At 38.6% G+C, this 21,928-nt stretch overlaps 1 protein-coding gene across 1 annotated transcript in view; it reads left to right on the forward strand.

Annotated features, from left to right (window-relative positions):
* The window catches only part of HSPA12A (heat shock protein family A (Hsp70) member 12A), an 82,517-nt gene that overhangs the window by 15,233 nt on the left and 45,356 nt on the right, over positions 1-21,928 (forward strand). Inside the window, exons 2-3 of the mRNA XM_077822866.1 lie at positions 11,294-11,379; positions 16,416-16,543. Of these exons, the coding sequence (XP_077678992.1) occupies positions 11,294-11,379; positions 16,416-16,543 (214 nt within the window). The remainder of the gene's footprint in view (positions 1-11,293; positions 11,380-16,415; positions 16,544-21,928) is intronic.

Raw genomic sequence — 21,928 nt, forward strand, 5'->3', positions numbered from 1 at the left:
GCATTGAGTACATTAGTTTTTCCACATCCTCTGTCACGAGGTTGCCTCCCTCATTCAGTAAGGGGCCCACACTTTCCTTGATTTTCTTCTTGTTGTTAACATACCTGAAGAAACCCTTCTTGTTACTCTTAACATCTCTTGCTAGCTGCAACTCCAGGTGTGATTTGGTCTTCCTGATTTCACTCCTGCAAGCCAGAGCAATATTTTTATACTCATCCCTGGTCATTTGTCCAATCTTCCACTTCTTGCAAGCTTCTTTTCTGTATTTAAGAGCAGCAAGGATTTCACTGTTAAGCCAAGCTGGTCGCCTGCCATGTTTACTATTCTTTCTACACATTGGGATGGTTTGTCGATTGTATGTTGCTCAGGAGTATGAAAAAACCACCCCCCTGAGCGACATAACTTACATCGACACCCTTGCAAATAATCCAGGTCTTAACCCAAATCGTGAACCAGAGAGCTTCAGTACACCTGGTTAGCTAGCTGTTCAGTAGAGGAACTTTTCTGACTTATTTAGAGATGAAAACTAACTTTAACTGGCCCTCTCTCCCCTGGTACCAGTATTTCAAGTCAGGCATTATGTGTCTCAACTTTCTAGACAGTTTTTTGTATAAAACAAGTTAACTTTAATAGGAGTTATGGCATTGGGTCAATTAAGAAACAAAAAAATAGTAACTAATTTATATGAAATCTTTGCAAACAACTCTCCTAACAAAAAATGTCCAAATATGACAGTCTAGGTAAAGGACTAGGGCAAATTGCCCCAGAGGAATGGGGTTTGAGCTGGAAAACAGTACCAGCAACCTCAGTCTATAGTATAGTAAAAGAAAATGTCTTTAAGATCCTGTTTTGATGTACTTCACACCACTCAGGTTAAAAGATGTATAGAGATTGAAGGGGATAAATGTGGGAGAAATTGTGGTGAAAGAGAAGCTTTTATGCATATATGGTGGACATGTCCAGGCATTAGAGAGTACTGAGAGGCACTCCATAACCAAATACCACAAATCGTTGGATATTTACCAAATGATCCTTTGGTAATCCTCTTCGGGCTCCCTAGCTGAAATGGTCACAAAACAGAAAAAGAATTAATCCTTGCTGGTAGCTGCTTGGCTACTGGTAGCCTCTCATTGAAAAAGAGAAAAATAGCCCAACCGTAGAGGAATGGCTCAAAAAATATGGGAGGTTGTGATAATGGAAAAATTAACATGCCAGTTACATATGCAGCAAAATAGAGGACAGATAGATACTAAGATATTTGGTTACCTTTTATTTAACACTCAGACAAAGCACATTCACCTACAAAAAAACCAGCACACCTGTTCATTTTTTTAAATATTAATATTTGATAGACAAGCCTGGTCTAGTATTTAGGTGAGTATATATGGATTTTAGTCAATTTAATAAAATCTCTAGAAATGACGTATTAGAGACATTGTAATGACTCTGTAACATGGTAACAGCCTGTTAAACAGAAAAATCTGATGGGTATATTCCTGGATAGTGTCTCTTTAAACAAAAGCTAACTGTTTTAACAATTGTTTTAATATGGTACTATAACAGATTGTAATTCTTTGTATTGTATCCAGTGGTTTACTACATGAATACAATCCTGTATACACTTCTTAATAACGTAACTAAAATTTTAGAAATGCAAAAAAGAAATAGAGAGCAGAATTGATCTTTTTATTAATTCAGAAGTGGGTGTGAGTTTGAGTAGCAGGCATTTGATATGTATGGCTGCCCCTGCAGAATCATGGTGGGTCCAGCTGACTTTGAGGTTCAAACACTGGGACCCACCACCATAGTAGGGGTTTAGATGTTAAGCAAGGTTCCATTAGAGGGACTATGTCACAAGCACCCATCCCCAGTTATTTGTGCTACGACAGTTCAAAGAGTTCCAAATCAGTGTAAGTTCCTAGTCGTTCACCCTCCAGGATGTCAGTACTAGGCTTTATAGGCAGGGGTCCTCCTCACAGATCAGGTTCTGGAAGAGCGTGCTGCTCCCATGCTCCGAAGCTTTCTTTATGAAGTATATTTCTAAAAGGACCACAGTAAGAGCATGAATGACTCCATGCTAGTGATCTGATGGAAATCTTGGGATTCTGTCAGTACCTAATACAAATGCCACGTTTGTTTATGTTTTTAAGTTGCTTCTTTACATCTTTGTAAGCTGGTGACGTGAGGCACATTTGATGATGCTCCTAAACCTGTTCTGATTGCAGTATATTGTGCTGGTTAGCAGCACGCCCCACCAGCTGAACTGCTGCTTCCATTTGCCTGGTGAAATTCTTATTCAGAAGCCTTTATGCACTTGAAAAAACTTCAGCTTATCTGTTGTCTAAATTTGAGGTTGTGGGGCACCTCCTACTGGGATTGAATGCCTTGTTATGGCATGCTACTTTGCTGTTGAAATGAGCGATTTCCCCGATATGTGAGGCAGAAAATCTGCCACTGGTGCCTTATGTATTAAAAAAAATGAGATAAAAGGAGAAAACAAGAAGAAATTGAATCTAATAAAGGAGGAAACAATCTGCGCATTTGGTTAACATAATTTATACCTAGCATTAGCATCATTTCTATTACTTATGAGTGTAAAGTTGTCAATCATTTTTTTCTTATGGCATTTACAAGCTTACTGCCTTGAATTAATCATCTAGGGGAAAATTCCTAAAGACTTCAGAGATTAAGATAAGTGGAATCCCATCATAGTGAAATGAGAGTCATCTATGTAGAGTTTCATTTATGGAACACTAGAAGATTGACAGATGGCAAAGAAAGAGAATGACACAGTTATGGGTCCTCTAAAATCTATCTTTATGGAGAGTCCTATAGAATGTAATGGACAATTATAGCTTTTTCTCTAGCATTTTATTTATATATTTATTTTTGGTTTGAATCATTCTATATAGTTTAATAGAAAACTATTCTCTAGAAAACTACCATTGTCACATTCTATAGGATGGTTAAAAAAGCCAGTAGAAAGGATATTGTTTTCTATTACATTCTGTAGACTATTAGAATAGTTCCTATAGAATCCTTTTATATTTCCATAGGGCTTTTCTTAAAGGCAAGCACGATATAATCAGGGAGTTAAGGAAGGCACTGGAGAAGTCAGGTACAAGAGGATGGTTAATTCTGAACTTCTTAGCCTTTGTCATTTCCTCTTAGAGCCATATTCTTTTTCTGATGTAGCTTCCATTGGGTACAGTTTGAAAGACAATGAGCAGCGATTCTGAGACTGCGCATATCCTATGGCTATACCTGTGGTGACTAGCTGTTCTGCAATCAAATACTACAAATAAGGAAGCTTTAGTGGGAAGAGTAATACTAGTAACCTCTGCTGCTTTCAACTCCACAAGGTGCTACTGACCCATCTACATGATGCTACTGACCCATCCACATGATACAGCTGTAGTAGATGGCCCAGCACTGAAATGGCTTCGGTCAATCCTCTCCAACAGGTCCCATAGAATGAGAGATCCTTCCCCTTCCAAAAAGTCCTCACCTTCAGAATTCTACAGGGATCCATCCTGTCTCCATTGTCAGCTTCCACATGAGACCATTTGAAGAGGTGGACAAAGGCCACAGGTTCAACTGACAGTTATATACTAATTGTACCAAGTTGTGTATTTACTTTCCACAGACACAGTTAGTGCCATCACAAGGAGATCAGAATGCCTACAAGAGATCAGAATGCCTAGAAGAACAGCTGGCTCAAACTGAGGTGATGCTGGTAAAAAGGGGACTATCTAGCTATAACCATGTCTTCCCTCTCCATCTTGCCATTTGTCAAAGAAGTCAAAGCCTCAGGGCCATGTTCAACTCACCATTGAGCCTAGATGATGAGGTATTAGTAGTGGAAAAAGCCTTCTCCTGCATTCAGCTTGCTAGGAAAATCTTCCTCTAACTCCCAGATGAAGATCTGGTGGTAGTGATCCGTGTGACGGTTGCTTTCTGATCAAATTGTTGGAACTTGCTGTGTTTGGGACTGAACAGGGAAACAGTGCAGGGGCTCCAGATTGTGCAGAATGTGGCTGCTCATCTCAGTGGGGTTAGCTGCCGTTGACACATCTTTCTTATGTACTGCTCTCTCCGCTGCCTTGGCAGAGGGCTTGGTGCTGCCTGAACTCCAAAGCCATCAGTGGGTCAGGATCCAGCTACATCAGTGGCCACGTCTCTCTTATTTCATCTTTATCTGGCCAGGAGATTGTGAGGTTTTCTTTCAGATGTGGACTTTGCAATTGTCATCTGTATGTTTGTCACCTCAAGATTAAACAACTGCATTGGACTGCACCTTAAGTCAAGTCTAAAACTGATGTTTGTGCAGACTGGTGCATCACTTATCTAGTGGTTTATCTCTCAAGGGACGGACAACACTAGTGCTCTGTGATATGCATTGGCTTGCATATATTGCATGTATTGCTTTCCAGGTGGAGATTAAGGTGTTGGTTTTATTTGATAAGTGACCTGCATGTCATTCTGCCACTGTTGCAGTCAGCTGAGCTTCTCAAGCTAGATACCCTTCAGGATAAAATACAAAGTAAAGACAAGTTGCTTTTTATATGCAATATGCCTCTAAAGATATAAATATGAATATTAAAAATTTGGCTTCAGTGCATGGGCGAAATAGTCTCCTCTTGTCATGTTCACAGCATACATGCAAAGATATTAGAGGAAAACATACAGTTGCCTTGCTGGAAGCTTGCAACTTAACACTACTTTATTTCTTAGAATTCAGAACACAGAAGAAACAAAAAGAGAGAGAAACAAAAACAAGCTGCTCCCTAAAACAGAGAAACACAACTCATCCCACCTTACTGTAAGTCGGTTCTTCTTCAGACTGGGTCTGCTAGGCCCTGACCTCACACTTCCCTGTAGAGCCCCCTAGCCTGGAGGCAGGACCAGAATTTAAAGTGAGAGCTTATAATTTTTAGTTTTCAATACACAACACTCCTGAGGAGCTGATACATTGAATTATGATCTGATCAAGTTTAAGGAGTTATGGGATGAATTTTGTAAATAAAAATGAGCAAGAATATAAGGTGTTCTTTGCACTGGATGAGGAGGGTAGCAGATACCACACATTTATGGCTTTTCTTCTTTTTTCCTCCTTTCTATCCTGATTCTCTTTCCACAGCTCTTCCATTTCCGAGCAGTTCCTTTGAGTCTGTGTATTTTCCCATATTATACATCTGCTGTTTTGTTTTCCTTGCACATGTGTGTGTGCATATTTAGGTGTGTGTATGTGTATGTATAGGCATGTGTATTTTCTCAAACCATAATAAATGATCAGTAGATATGCAGCACACAGATACCGACAGATAACGTGCTGATTATAATGTGCACATGTGCAGTGTACTTTGCGCACTAAAATGTGGTTGCCAGAGTTTTTGTATCTGAACAAAAATGCAGCCACCATACAAAACATTTTGTGGACTAAAGCAATTTCATTTTGATGACTGTGAGTTAAACACTTTGCAACTCTAACTCATACAAGTTATGTCGAAGTCCATGGGACTACTCCCATTAAGGAAAATCTGGCCTTTCGTAGAATATCTAAAAAACTGAACATGAGTTTTGGCTGATCATCATTTGCAGAGGCACTATGGTATTAATTTGAATACCAGTGTCATCTTCTCAACTCCTGCAGCTGGAAGCTCAAAGGTGGAAGTCCATGCTGCCTGTTAGGTTCGTGAAACCTCATTCTCCACCTTGTGTCATCACTTAGTCTCTGCAGTATGAGTCTAAAACAATAAATCCTTCATTGGGTAATATTTTGTACTTGCTTTGCACTGGTGTAAATGACAAACCACGGTGGGAGGCAATGATGGATTGAAGAGTGTATAAATTCTCACTTGGTGTGAACAGGGCATCCATATTTCCCCTGTATTGTACTGGGAACAGACAAATGATCACTTGTTGCAACTAATAATCACAGCTGCCCTTGTGTTTATGTTACCTGGGTAGGATTTTGAAGAAATGCAGTTTAAAGTTTGATATGCGCTAGTTTTGAAGGTAATAGTGAAACATTCTGTTAAGACAGTCCCTGTGGGTGCTTTGTGAGCCTTTGATACACAATATATTCCTGGGATTGGTAAAGTAAATTTCACCCAGTCCTCTAAGACATGAGAACTGTTACTGCATCAGCAGCAGAGCTCTTAATGTTAGAGTGGAAGTTCCAAAGGATTTGCAATGGGATGTGGAGTCACCCTTCCCTCTATGGAGGGGAGAAATTGCGGTGCAATCAGTTAACTGTTACATGTAAAGAGCTGTTAATTTCTCACAAAGGGTCGAGCTCTTGGTCCTCAGCTCTCCGAGACGCACAGATGGGCAAATTTCATTTTAAAAGTTAAACTGTTGAGGGTTTATAAGAGCAAGCAAATAAGGTCCAACTTTGTGGGTTCTGTAACTCAGCCATGCTCAGATGCATTGCTCTCAAATTTCACAAAACAAAAATTATTCCAAAGCACAGACTTTTTGTGTGTCAGGCTTTGCCCTGGAGGACATTTTTATCCTAGAGTAATAATCCTTGGGAAACAGAAGTTTAAAATTGGTAAAATGGATTGGCTCCTTCCCATATGAAGTACACTCAAGTACTTCAGGAATTTTGGTGAAAGGGTGTGATGATTTAAATGCACTAAGATATAGTCTATAATAAGAGCTCTCATTTTTATGGGCTACAGTCATTCGTTTATTCATTTATTTATTTTTATTGTTGCTTGAGCCTTCTCCTCCCATGGATGCTTTAAACTTCCATTTTCATATTATAGTACTGAGAAAATCTATAGTGCTGCTTTCCTTCTGTGTATATATAAAGTCTGCTGCAGTTTCCACGGTATGCATCCGATGAAGTGAGCTGTAGCTCACGAAAGCTCATGCTCAAATAAATTGGTTAGTCTCTAAGGTGCCACAAGTACTCCTTTTCTTTTTGCGAATACAGACTAACACGGCTGTTACTCTGAAACCTTTCCTTCTGTTGTATCTTTTGCTCTTTAAACAAAACAAAACAATGAAGAAACCACCCGGGCACTGTTGAGTCCAACAGCCTGGTTTACTTAATATACACAGACGTGCAAGGCCTACCTATGCACATACTGCTGTTCTGACTGGTTTCTGGTGGCTTTGAAAACACGTGAGCACCGTTAATGGGCTCACAGACTATTTAAAGAAATACTATCCTATTACTATAGATTACACCTTCCATTTTGTCTCTTCCACATGCAGAGTAGGATATTATTGTTAATGTAATGGCAGCCATCTGGCTTTTCCAATGGAGGAATAATGGCTTGATTCATCAGAGAAACATAAATTGCCAGACTGGATCAGACCCATGGTCCATGTAGTACAGTATCCAGTCTTTGCCAACCCCAGCACTGGATGCTTCAGAACAAGATGCAAACAGCCAGGCATTAGGCAACTGTGGGACAGTCTGTCCTCAACATTAGGTCTCCTCCTAATCCCTAAATTGGAGACATTGACTTAAACCTTGAAGCATGAGATTTAATATCCAAAATATGTTATCAATAGCTGCTATAACTCTTGATAGTCTCATTCATCATGAGCTGTCATTTCTATGTAGATTCTCCTTTATAAAAAAAGTTCACATTCTATGCACATTTGGCTTTCTGAGTTTTACCCAGATTTTGAAGCAGTGGAACAAAATGTGGCAATTATAATAAGAAATAGATGTGCAACAGTAGTGGAGTTAATGAAGTTGTTAGATGTTAAAGCATCATGTGAGGCACTCTGGCTTCCAAATCCTTTAACAAAATCACTTGTTGATGTTTCTGGAAACTCAGAAATTTCACTGATATAATCAAATCAGTTTCTAAATAGTTTGAGTTAAATCTATGCAAATCACTTGTGTCAATGTTCTTAACTAATTTTGAGAGGTTAAGACTGATAAAACTTAATTGAGTTCAGTCACTCTGTAACTGAGTTTAAAATGTCCACGCAAGAAGGTTGCACCAATTTAACTAAATTTATTTTTATTTTAAATGTTAATAGTTTGTTTCGGGGACTTGTAGTATTCCAGATTTCAGTCTGGACCTATGACCAGACTCTTGCAACTGCCTTAGGTAAACAATTTACAAGCTATCAGTGATTAAATATTTGTTTATCATTTGTTACAGCCACTAGATGTCTGTGTGCTATGTAGTGTGATAAAGGATATGGTCCCTGATAAACAAGGGAGATGAAGCTGGAACTTGAACTGTGTGAATGTCTGTTTGCTTGGGTCTATAATTTAACATTTTCTTTTATAAATATCCCATTTAAAAGCACTGTTATTCTATATATCATGACACTATCTAGAATAAAGGTTTTTTTAATGGAGAAAACACCCATCCCTCACCCCCCAACTTCTGGCTTCATCTTTTCTTGCAGCCTAAACAATATGGCCTGTAACTCTTCTTAACCACCTCCTCTTCCTGCTCCCTGTTTCTTTGCAAGAACTCTCAATCTGGGTTCTGTGACTACAAAACACATTCCCAAATACTAGAACCTTCCTAACCTTTCACTGTCTTTTCTGCTATTGGGACTAGACTTGTAAAATTATGCCACAATCTTTTCCCCAAAAGGACAGTATGAGGTTAACATTGTAAAAATAAAACATGCACACCCCAATATATTTTAAAACATTTCAGGAGGGGCCTTTTGATAGATGAAATCTTGTGCTACAAAGTTCCTATATATAATTAATCATTCACTGGTTAGCAAATCATTTCTGTTCTACTAATGAAAACACTTACCATTAATCCAAAGATGAATGGAGCGTAAGAGGCTAGATTCCTGCAGCCTCTTTCTATAAACACGTTTTCTGCCTCTCAGTATCATCAGCTGCATTCATTCATTCGCATGGGAACTCTCTGGTAATATCAGTGCCACTTTGTTATGTCATAACTCAGATTATTAAAGTTTTCCTCGTCATTGCAAACAGCTTGTCAGTAGCATTAGGAAATGTCATCAAATTATTTACACTGTGTGTAAATGTCATAATGAAACTGCTGCCTGCAACAAAATTAGAATGGCTCTTTATGCTGCACTTACAAAATAAATAGTAAGTTTCGACTAAAAGTTCAGTTTGCTATATTAGAGCTGAGTCCTGCAAGGTGGTTCCAGGCTCTGGAATTCTCTCCCTCTCTTGGTCCAGTAAAGCCCAAGGCTCAGTATAACGTTTCTCCATTTACTCAGGTATTTGCCAACACGTGGTGCTGGTAGGATGAATCAGTGTGGTCATCATAGGGGACTTGATCTGTTTTTGTTTGTGTGTGTTTTTAAACATGTTAGATGCAGTGGTAGGTTTATTTTTGCAGGTTTAAAGTGACCAAGGGCCTAATTTTTCAGCAGTCCTGAGCACTTGCAGTTCCCATTTACTTTAACTGGAGTGGTGGGTGCTTGGCAGGTCTGTAGATCAGATCCTTAGAAAAACATTCTAAAGAGCATTCTGTGGCTGAGACTCGTGGACAATTGATTTGAAACATTTTGGTAAATGAAAGTATATAAATCAATTTCTCTCTATTGTACACATTTTTCTACCGTAAACTATTGCAGCACCCTATTCTCAGCTCGGCATTTTTTATTAGATAATACATTTATATCTGTGTATATATTCCCCCATTTATATACTTCTTGGACCAAATTATTTCTGCTGAAACTACATTGACTTGAATGGAGTTACATCAAGCATGAATTTGCCCCATGGTGAGTGCATCAAAAGGTTACTTATCGATTGCTCTCTGGGAAACAAAGGAAGCTGTTTACTCTAACAGGATTTTCTTTGTTTCACACAAGGCACACACAGTAAGAGTCTGTGATTGAGCATATGCATGGAATGTAGATCACTAAAACTGAGGAATTTGGACAGGTAAGGATAAGAGGTAGCAACACGGAGAAATGTTAGAAACACATAGCCAACAGCTGAAAAGAATATTTTGTTTCCTACAAAGTCAGCATCCTAAAGACCATTCACATCAGGGAAAGACTCGCACTGACTGACTTCAAAGGGTATTGGATCAGTCTTGAAGTATCAAAAGACCTTAAGAGGAACATGGGCATTCCGCTAATTCCTTCCCACTTTTGCCAGAACATGCCCCTTTCAGGTCTAACACAAACACATACAAGTATGTATTGCAAGATGCATGTGTTTTGGAACAAAGTGGAATTTATACAGATGAATAAAGTGGCTGATACAATCATCAAATATACATATATTTTAACCAGCCTGAGAGGTGCTGTCCTAATCTGAGAGCAGAAATTTGGCCTTTACCCTCTTTTGTTCTCTACCACAAGTGAACTGACACTGTACACTTTTAGCTCTGAGAATGAGGGTAAGAATATTTAATGATTTTTTTTAAATAGTGTATTTCGGTATTTATGCAAAGTACTTGATATTCTGCTTGTCAAGTAAGATTTTAAATGTATGCAAAGCCAAAGAATTCTTTTATCATTCATTAATGGTGCTTTCTTGCCTCGCAGTTGGGAGTGTTACTGCAGCACTACTAACAGCTGTACCAAGTGTTTCACTGTGGATGTATTAAAGAGAAGAAACTGAGCACTGGGAAAGTTTAATAATAAATGCTCATGACAGAGTAATTGCAATTTGCTTCTACGGAATTGTCAAATTGATTTAAACTGCTCTTTTACTATTGAAATTAGTCTTTTTTGATCTCACATCTTGTGTTCATCTTCTGCGTTTGCAGGAATTCTCAAGTTTTAACCGTAAGCTATTGGTGGAAGTGTACATAGTATCAGCTCTTTATGTCTGCTGGGACTTCTGAATAATGTTAGGAAGCCTTCAGAAATGATGCATAATATGGGAGGGCGCTCAACCAGGAAGCTCAAATCAACTTTCAAAACCAAAATCACAACTTTGTAAACTGTGGTATCAGTGGAGATACTAGAAGCGACTATTCAGTTTAAGGCTTGCTATACCAGATTACTTACGGGATTTGGATGAACGCTGTGCATTCGTCAGAAGATTCAAATAATAAATAAGCTGCAGTACAGCCTCCACCTGACTTGGAATACATGTCAACTAGCAAATCTTCAAAAGAACCAGCAATATTTTTAATAGTTTATAAAACCAAAATAATATATCATAATTATTAAGAGAGCCTGGTTTTATAGAATTTACCTTCTTTATGGTTGCTTTAATGGTAGGATAGTCACAATAGACAAACTGTAAACTGGTAGGGAGAGCAAACTACTCTATACTAACCTACTTATTCTGCTGCATAGACATTTTTATATGTTCCAGTTGCTGAAGAGTTTTCTTTCCATTTTCTTTCAGATGCAGTTTCCACACCTGCTTACTCATCCCCAGCTAAAAGTTTAGGAGACCCAGGAATAACACCATTGTCTCCATCGCATATTGCGGTAAGAAATATAGGGTATATGTTGTACAGTGCATTGACATTATTTTCTCCTGCCTGTCCCGCCTATAAGAACTCAGGACTCCTGACTCCTCGGTCTCCTGGTCATCAGTTACAGAACTCGCGGCTTATATGCAGAAAGTTAAAGGAGCAATTCCACTAGCTCAGGAAGTACAGATAAAGAATGAACTCCTGGCCCCATTGAAGTCAATGGGAGTTTTGTCATGTACTCCAGTGGGGCCAGAATTCCATACAAAATATATAAGGACAGATGTAGAGGAAAGTGACACTCATCTGCATAAGCCGGTCCAATACCGCTCTACAAAACAATCCCTTCTATCCCCACCTTTGTCATTCTCTTGCTGTCTGATCTTGGGCAATCACTGAAATATTCCCCGTTCTCTGAAACGTGACTATAAAATAATAGGATCTCAATACATATGCATCACTCTCTCTGTCCTCTTTCTCTCTCTCTCTCTCTCTTCTTTTCTCATCACAAAGAAAAATAAAACATTTACAGTTGCCTAAGGGGAACACCCAAAGAGGTCACGAAAAGTCCCTTTAAAGGATGCTTCTTTAACCTATCTTAACTCCCCCTCCCCTCCAGTTCCACACGCACAAATCACATTAATTTCTTTGACATACTCCACCCCTTATCGCTAAGCCCCAGGGATGGCCAACACAAGCACAGTAGAACCTCAGAGTTACGAACACCTCATGAATGGAGGTTGTTCATAACTCTCAAATGTTCGTAACTCTGAACAAATCCTTATGGTGGTTCTTTCAAAAGTTTACAACTGGACATTGACTTCATACAGCTTTGAAACTTTACTATGTAGAAGAAAAATGGTGCTTTTAACCATTTTAATTTAAATGAAACAAGCACAGATACAGTTTCTACCTTGTCAAATCTTTTTTTAAACGTTCCCTTAATTTTTTTAGTAGTTTACATTTAACACAGTACTGTATTGTATTTGGGTTTTGTTTTCGTCTCTGCTGCTGCTTGATTACATATTTCCGGTTCCTAATGAGTCCGTAACTCCGGTGTTCATAACTGTGAGGTTCTACCGTAACGCAATGCACGTTCTACTCACAAAACAGTGGTGCTCAGAATGTGTCATTGCCATTGTAGAATCCCTTCCCCAGCTTCACCTGGCTTTGCACATCAAGTTCAAAGCTGTTTATCCTTACCTTAAGGTTTTTCACCGCTCAGCCCCTGCTTAGATTTCTGCGTTCATTTCCTCGTCCCCTCACTCAGTCCAACTCTCCCACCCTTTGCCTCTTTCTCCAACTCATGACCTCATGCCGTGTTCTGCACTGCTTCTTAAACTTGGAACTCCCTCTCTCTTCTTGATTATCAAGCAGCCACCTATCTCTTTAGTAATATCTCTCCTGTGAATGCACTACTCCTGCAAAGCCTTTTAATGGTGCACCAGTGAAGTGTATAATTAGAGAAATCAAGGATAAGAATCCTCAAAGTTTGAGATTAGTCCTTCATCAGGTCATCCCTGGTGTGGCGCTTTTCTGTGTTCTCTGTTGTAAATAGGAAGCCCTTGGAGGCAGGGTCTATAGTCCTTTAGTTATTTACAGCACAGAGTATACTGACACTGCTCTGTAAAATGTAAAGGGGTTGTCCAGGTAGAGTCATGTGGGGGAATGTCCTTTTCTAGACTAAGAAGGGAATTTTATAGAAGGGAAGATCAGTTTGTGAACTGAGTAATACATTTTCCAGAATGCCCAACCCTCATTAGCCCTCTGCAGCCAGCAGTGATTCCGAACAGCTCTCTGAAAATATCCAGATGCCTGATACTCAGTTTATCCACCAAATCTTCATGTTTCTGAACTCCAGGACCTTACTCCTCATCACCAATCTCCAACAAGTCCTGGCACTTAGGTGGCCCTTAAGGGAGTCAGTTAGTAGGATCCAGGGGCTTCAATGAAAGAAGGAATGGTGGGTCTGAATATCTACTGAATGTGGAGACCCCTGAATCTCCAAATAACAGCCTGTTTGCCCATCCCTGTTTCAGGGTGGGTAAAAGCCAATTTAAATCAAATCAATCACATTTTAATAAAAATAAATCTAATTTAAATAAAAATATTTTGTATTTAAATTAAATTCAGGGTTGTTTATTTTTTACAGTAAACTATTGAAAATTAATTTTGAAATTGACAATCTAGGTTAGGGCCTGAATTTATTATAATCTGTTAAAATCATTTAAATTAAATACAAATAATAATATTAAGCAGTACATGTATGTTGCCAAGTTTTAAAGAAAGTCAAAATACTGAACTGTTGGAAGTTGCTGGCTAAGCATCTGAACTCATGGTTTGTTTGAAGTGCTAACCCAGCTTTTTGACAGCAGTAACCTCTTCTGCAGGCTAGAGAGAATGTTTCCTTCATCGCTGTTTGTTCAGCTAGTTCAGTGACTAGTTCATTCAAAGCTAAGAAACCAAGTGGGAATTGAAAAAGCTTGTTTTTCTCTTCTAGTATATGAATAAAAACTAAGTGAGTAGGAGAGCTACTATTTTGAAGGACATTGTGACCAGAAATAATCAGTTCAATTCACTAACTACAGATAATACTTCCTTTGTTTACTAAATCAGTTCGTTTTAAATGCAAAATGTGTTTTGATAAACTTTTTTTCTTATGTATTCAGTAGTTTTATATAATCCAAAAAATAAAATTCTGTTTTTGTGCATTTTTAATTAAATCTTAATTTCCACCCAAATAGAACGCAACTCAGATCACAAGTATAAAATCATCATCAAGTAAATAAATAATGGATCGTTCACCATTTTCTAACATAATAAAAATGTAAAAATTAAGAATTTGAATAAATGTAGGTTATGCTATCTAACTGCATTTAAAAATGTGTATGGATCTAGCGTGTCCTCCTGGTTAGCACTGCATTTCACGTAAAGGCTATTTTTATTTGCAAATCAACATGTTTTAATGGTTACCAGCCAATGGGAATCAACCTTTCTTTAGGAAAATAACTAAAACGTACAAATGCAAAACATGATTAAAATTGATTATTTAAATTAAGGTTTCCTGCTTGTTGATTGAACTCATAACTAAAATTGGTGATTTAAATTGCTTTGATTTAAATCAATCCACCCACCCGTATTTAGAGCCTCATTTGATAAGAGGCCAAATGTTTCCATGTTTTGTGCATGAGTTGGTTAGTTCCTCATTCCATTTGGCTTTTGATGATGTGTAAGGGGCAAAGGGTGTAGAAAGTTTACATCACAGTTAAGGAACCATGCATCTGTATTTGGGCTAAATCTCTTTAAGCTTGTCCCTTCAGACAGTTTAGTAAGGTATCGTTTGCTGTATACATTTTGTTAATTATGCTGTAGCTTGCAACTACAGTTTACTGTGACAATTGCCTTGCCCCTTGCAGTCAGATGTAAAGGGCTGATAAAATTGTTACTGAGAGTAGCACAGTACACAAAAAGGTGATTAGTATAAGAGTGTTTATGTTCTGGTGTGTTTACTATGACTCTCCCAGTGGAAGTTGTGTGATATCCTCTCAGTATGTGCAATGGTGGGTTTGCAAACAAGAGAATATGTGGACGGAACTGGGGCATAAGCTCAACCTACATTTTCAGAAGTGACTAGTGATTTTGGTTGCTCAACTGGAGACACTTTTAAGAGGCCTAATTTTCAGAGAGTGGGTGTTTTAGGAGTATCTGAAGTGAAGGCACCCAAAATGACTAGTCAGTTTTGAAAATTTAGGACAAGAACTTCTGTGGGTGGCCACCTTCCAGGTTTTTTAAGCTGAACAATCTAATTGATTGTGTCTCTTTAAAATGTAATAAAAACATAAGCTGTGTCTATAAACTGTTTTGACACCCTTCAAAGGAAGGCACTAATAAGTGCAAGGTGTGAATTTCATAGTTAAGGTTGAATTAAGTTTTGCATTTTGTATACAATACAGTATACTTCCATATCCATGGTGGCAAAATCCATGGCCAAATGGTAGAACTATGTGATAAAGGGTAGAAACATACAATGAGTAAAATTTTATCATAGACCTCGCTTATACTCTGTTCATTAATCTGTTTCTGCCAGGATTTATTCCATCAGTCCAGCTCCCTGAGCAGCTTCAAATAGATGCCTTTTTCTTTAAAAAAATATCAAACCGCCACACAAATATTTCTTCCTATTTCCTACAAAACGACAGTGGTCCAGGGCCCGGAACAAGCAATATTCAGCTTCATGTCAATAACTAGTTAAAGGCCTGATATTTCATGAGTGCACAAAGCTAGGAATGGGGGCTGTATGCCAGAGAAAAGGGGAGAATCTTGGTTTTCCTGTGGGACCCTCAGCAATTTAAAGACATTTTTAGAGATGTTTTCAATTCATTAGTTTAAAATTTTCTCTCCTCTGAGTCCTGTCAAACTAAACTGATTGTAACTAAGGCCCATGGATTTACAGGAAGAAGGATAGGCAGCAGGATATTAGAATTAGTCCTAATACAATCTCTAGAATGTTTCCAGAATAGGTTTTCCAAAAAAGATGCAGCAATATATGATGCTGTGGTGCGGTATAAAGCTTTACTGGCACGTATTGGGTTGGCCGGCACACCTTCCTGCTGGCTTCACCATTTCTGAGCAGTCTTACTTGTGCTTATATACCTTTTATAATTTACTATGTATTCCATGTATGGTATAACTATCATGTATTCCATATATGATACACAGAGGTATAACATGTTTTTCAGCTAATACATTTCTAAAAGTTTGGTAGCTAGCCGTGTAGGTCTCAGCTGTTACTGGAAGTGAACATGAAAGGATTTCTGATTCATTTGGATTTGTGTGAAAGGTACCAGAATTAACTGTTAGTTTGGTTGTACATTGCACTTCCGTGCCCATTAAGGGATATAGACTACTGATATGGTTCTGGGGGACCGCACCTTTCTGCAGGAGACAGATGAATGCTTTGCTGCAGTTCAGAGCCACTGAAAAGTAGGACAGATTACAATTCCTTCTCTAAACAGTGACTCAAAATCTGTTCTGTTTCTGTTATTTTAACAGAAGGACTCTGATACAAATGACGCTGTAGAGCAGTCATTCCTTGTTGTTGTGGCTATTGATTTTGGCACGACATCCAGTGGCTACGCCTACAGCTTCACCAAGGAGCCAGAATGTATTCATGTAATGAGGTAAGGGCTGCATTGCAGCATTGAGCTCCTGATGGTGACAGTGTATATTATCTGCAGTTGCTACATCTGAGGTCAGCATGGGTTTGGAATGACTGGATTTGTATACAGCCACCAATGCGAAAACCCCCTTTCATGGTGTAAATTTCTCCTATGTCCCTATCTTATTTTAATTGCTTTAATAATAAACATAAACATGTTCTCTGTGAGTCTTATTGCTCAGGTTTATAAAATGGTGTGAATTAAAGGAGGAGTCTGCTGGCAAAGTATACAGAAGCATTCAGGGAGCAGTTATAACTGTGGCGGTCGTGACTTTGTTATCCATGTACAGTAATTTCTCTATTAGGCACTTTGGGATAATGGTAGTTCCAAAAGTGCCTAATAGAGAAATCACTGCACATGGGGTGGGTGCAAGGCCCTTGTCCTTTTGCCTCATATCATACAGAATTTGGCAGGTACAAGCTGGCATATTTGCACATCTTATTATTTAGAAACCTTGGATAAAAATTTCCGAGGTCCCTAATTCCCATTTTCAAAATAGACCGAGATACCTAGGAGCTTGTCACTTTTGAAAATGTGACTTAGGATCCTAAGTCACTTAGGACCAGATTTTCCAAGGTGTTCAGCACCCACAGTTGGAGACAGATTTTCTGAAATGCTCAGCTCCCAATTAGGCATCTAAATTAAGAGGCCAGATTTGCAAAAATGCTCAGCTGGATGCATTTGAAGATCTGGTCACTAGGCTCTTTTGAAAATTTTACCCCTCATCTCTCCACATTGCAGAATGATATGGGGGAGAGGGGGTTAAGAGAGCTAAGAACAATGATGGTTATTGCTATGGGTGTCCTTAAATATTTTCAAACTGAAGAGAAGCATTTAGGCTGAAATACCATTGCTTTATGATGCTCTAATTAAATTTTAAGAAATGGTGCAGTTTGCAGTTCTGAGCAGTAGGTGGACCCTAACTGAAATTAGTAGGAGAAAGTTGTGCATATTCATTTAAAGGGGAAAGTTTACCTCTCCTAGCATCTCAGTAGGAGGTAGTGAACAGAGAGAGAGAAGGTTCCACCAGGGAAGTAGAGTGGCTGTGACCCTCTGTGATCAACAGCAAGGAATCAACCCAGTTACAGTGACCACTGAACACCACAACTTACTTAAAAGTGGGGAAAGTCTAGAAAAATAAGACACACCTTAAGATGCCCCTTCTGCCGAAGGTGCAAGGAGGCAAACGGCATAAAGCTAGCTATGCCAGGGATTCCCCAGTATCCCTGGACTCCCTCTTCCCCTGTTATGGCAGCTTTCCATCTGGAGCAGGGCAAAGGGGATCTGGTCTTCTCAAGCTAATGGTGCATCCGTAAGTCAAGTAATGTAGCTGTCTAAGGTACGTTACCTAAATTATTCCTGCATATAGTTGTGTACACAACATTTTTTTGACTGCAGTTATTTACACCCACAAATTGTTGGTTCAAAAACAGAGGCCAGTGTTTGAAGATTTGGACCATTTAAATTTGTTACTTTGGGAGGGGTGCATAAACCTGTGGTAATGTTATGTTAAGGTTGTTAAGCACTCAAAAGTCAGAAAATGTAAAAGTGAAGCTTAACTCTACCGCTTATATGCATGTATGCATACAAAATACCTGTTAGTTATGTGATTACATATTGTTTCTCAAATAATATAATGCAATACAGCTTTTACCCCTGCGAATTTGATATGTATGCATCTAGTAATGTGATCAAAATATAAAGACTACTGTGATGGATACACAAAAGGAAAAGAGCACTGGAAAATGAGTTCCTTAGGAAAAGTTTTGTGTTTTCTTTTTTCATTTCCCATAATTCAAAATTGACTTCAGTCTTACTAAAAATATCTTTCTTTAAAGAAAAGAAAAGATAAATTGTACCCTTGTGTAGAGAACAAATTATGGGAAATTTCAGCCCAAAAGGTGAATGGTTTGGAAAGTTGAGTGTATGAAAATATTAACTGTAGCAATCACTTTTGTCATGAGGCAAATTACTATTCATCCTTCTGGAAGTCTGAAAATTGGAGTAAAAAGGACTACAGTGCTACTAACCAAATGAGACATGCTGTAATACTTGTAAGCAGAGAAACTATCTGTGGACAGTCCTGATTGTGCAGTCAACGTCTGTGGTCAGTTTATAAAAAGCCTTTCTGCCCCATTCATCAAGGGTCCTTCAAGAAACCCACAATGCAATTCATGAAAAGGTACTTGGTGCTACCAGTTGGAGACAGGTAGATACCAAGCACCACAGAGATGTATGGGAGGCAGAATTGGACCCATATTTATAGTAAGTTTGCATATCCATTTTTGACAGTAAATTAGTTTTTAAATGAAAAATTAAATTCTTGATTTTAATTGTTAAAATAGGGGATCTGGATGAAATACTGGAAGAAACGGCATTTCTGAGATTGTACTTTAGTGATCCCAAACTGTGCTATTGACAAGGCCATTCTTACAAAGCCGTAGCACAGTGGTGCCTCTGGCCCACCACTGCTTAACATCTTAAACTAAGCCTGTAACATACTGTGGAAATTTTAGGTAGTGACACCATCCAAACTTTTAGACCCAACATTTGACCTGTAGTATCTTAAGTACTCAACCTGTATTTGGATCCACACCCTGTACTTGTGCAGAGCCCAGTTAAAAGCATAGGGCTTCATACAGCTGCAGAGGTCTGCCAGTGCAGATGTTATTGCAGGGTTAGACAATCAAAAAGTAGTTGCAGTACAATTGATGGAAAATACTCTCCAAATCTTAAATATCACTTTACCACTCACTTGCTGAGAAATTATTTGGTATAGAACCTAGACAAAACCAATGCCAACAAAGGGAACAACATGCTGTTATGGTGACTTGGATATGTGTAGACATTATTTTAGATGCTAGTGCAAAACAAGGAGTAAAGGAAGAAGCCATGCTTCTTTCAAGCTAGAAAGAATTTTTTTTTAAAGTTTACCGAATTGGAAGGACAAAATTTGAAGGAAAATAAATGTGGTACCCACATTTCCAGTGTGGCATAACTAGCGTCTTAATAACAAGAACAATTACAAAAATTACTGACTCTTACATGCTTTTACCCTTGAAGTTGTGTTCAGAAAGTGCATGAAATATGCTCTTGGCAGTAACACACAACTATAGATTTCTATTTTCATTGTCTCTTAATTACTATAAAGAATTTGGGGGAAAGTGTTTCATGATCCTGTTCCAGCTATAACGTGTTTATGAAATTATGAAGTTCAGTGAAAAAACATAATTTTAAAAGGTTAAGAAGTTTGACAACCAGTAGTTCAGAGGGCATTAAGAAGCTCAAAATATTTACATAATTAGGGTTACATGTAATATAATTTATAAATATTTGAGCACAGGAAATGTCACTTCCAACTGAACTTCCAACATTCTTGAGAATGTTTACATTAAAATGTAGCACACCAGTGATACATTGTCGTCTTTCCTTGCTAAGAAATCTTGGTTCTCTGCCTAACATTGATCCTTTCCAGACACTTGGATTTCTGGCTACCTTCTAACAAAGCTGCTTTTCTGTAAAACGTCTCAAAGTAGTATCGTTTTGATTTTCAACTACAAATTCCTCCTTTGGTACAAGAGCAGACTACAAGGTTTCAGTGATATAGATTACTAGGCTACTGGATCTCAGCAGCATTGTAGCATGCTATATGCATGGGAAATATAATCTGCAGGCAAACCAAGATGATCATTTTGACTCCAGTTGTTATTTGTTGTAAGTGCCAGTACTTGCAAACAAAGAAAAACTTCTAGGAACTGATCCAGCAAAGCACTTAAATCATGTGCTTAATTTTAAGTATGTAAGTAGTCCCATTGACTTCAGTGCTTCGAATTCAGCATGTGCTTAAGTTCTTTGCTAGATCAGTATCTAATTTACCTTGATTGCATAGTTTTAGTTTTGGTTTTACCAGTTACAGTACTTCATGTCTGTAAAGTCCCATTAACTCCTCAGCGTTTCTGTCAAGATATTTGTAAGGTCCTTACCGTAATCCATGTCATGGGTTAGGAAGAAATATCTTGCATATTCTGAAGAATACCTATCGACTGATAGTGATTTACACAAAGCTCTAAATATTTAGGCTGATGCTTAAATAACAGATACTTGAATTTGTCTAAGTATTTTATGGGGGGAGACACAAATTCATAGGAAAATGGATGCAATTTCAAAACAAATGTTAGGTGCATGATCTCCCCTGGGTCCACACATGGAACTACTTCCATTGATGCCCATGGGAATTCCACACATGGAGGAGAAGAGAATGTCCTCTTGCCTCAGTGTTGCCAGTGTACTACTTCTGCTGTCAAGAATCTTGTTTCTTTGATTAAGTTTCTGCTCTAGATCCACTCCCCCCCTCACTGCCAGGATCACTCCCTTAACTGCATCTTTGTCAGCCCGATGCATGTGTAGAGAAAAAGCAATCATGTGATCTTAACAGTAACCATTGTTCTCCCTCTTCCTACCAACCCTCCCTTTGTCTCTCGTTGCCCCTTGTAAAGTAGGGACAGATCCTCTGCTTCTGAAAACTGGCTCTGCTATCGTCAATGGAGCTACGCCAGTTTAGCCTGCTGAGGATCTGGCCTGTTATGTCTAAACTAAAGCAAAGATCCTGCAATGAGGTCTGCATGGACCGATCCCTAGCCCCTCTCCAGCTCCCCTGATGTCAAGGGACATTTCATACATGGAGGTAGAATACTATTACTTTGCATTTATATTGTGCTTTTCATACATGCATCTCAAGGTATGTTATATAAAGGAAGGTGAGCATTATTACCCTCACTTTGCAGACGGGCTAATTTAGATGCAAAGAGGATAAGTGATGTGCCTAAAGGGGTTGAAATCCTCACACCATTGAAGTTAATGGCAAGCTCCCATTATAAGCTTCCACAGAGCCAGAAATTTCCTCTGTGAGTCAGTGGCAGAATCATGGGTAGAACACAGGTAACCTAACTCAGTCCCCAGGACCACAGCTTCCCTTCTCTAGAAGAGAATAGATGCCATACGAGTCTTTTTAAAGGCCTGTATTATTTCAAAACTAAAGTCAAACTTCCCATTATATTTATTTATTGCGGCTTGTATGTCTGAGCAGAGGTGTACATTGAGATTTTTAAAGCTGCCTGAGGGATTTGGAGGCCAGATTTCCATTAGAAGTAATTGGGAATTGGGCATTTAAATCACCTAGGTGACTTTGGAAATCTCAGCGGTAATGGAGTGACGTGTTGGGCTGCCAGGTTTAGCTGCAGCTTAAGTGCATTCAGTCTAGAAAAAGGCATAATCCACCTGTCCATAAAGAAAATAAACAGGGCCATCATTATCTAGCTCCTGAGTACATTTTCTATTAATGGAACT

Source organism: Eretmochelys imbricata, chromosome 7, assembly GCF_965152235.1.
Source record: "Eretmochelys imbricata isolate rEreImb1 chromosome 7, rEreImb1.hap1, whole genome shotgun sequence".
Taxonomy (NCBI): Eukaryota; Metazoa; Chordata; order Testudines; family Cheloniidae; genus Eretmochelys; species Eretmochelys imbricata.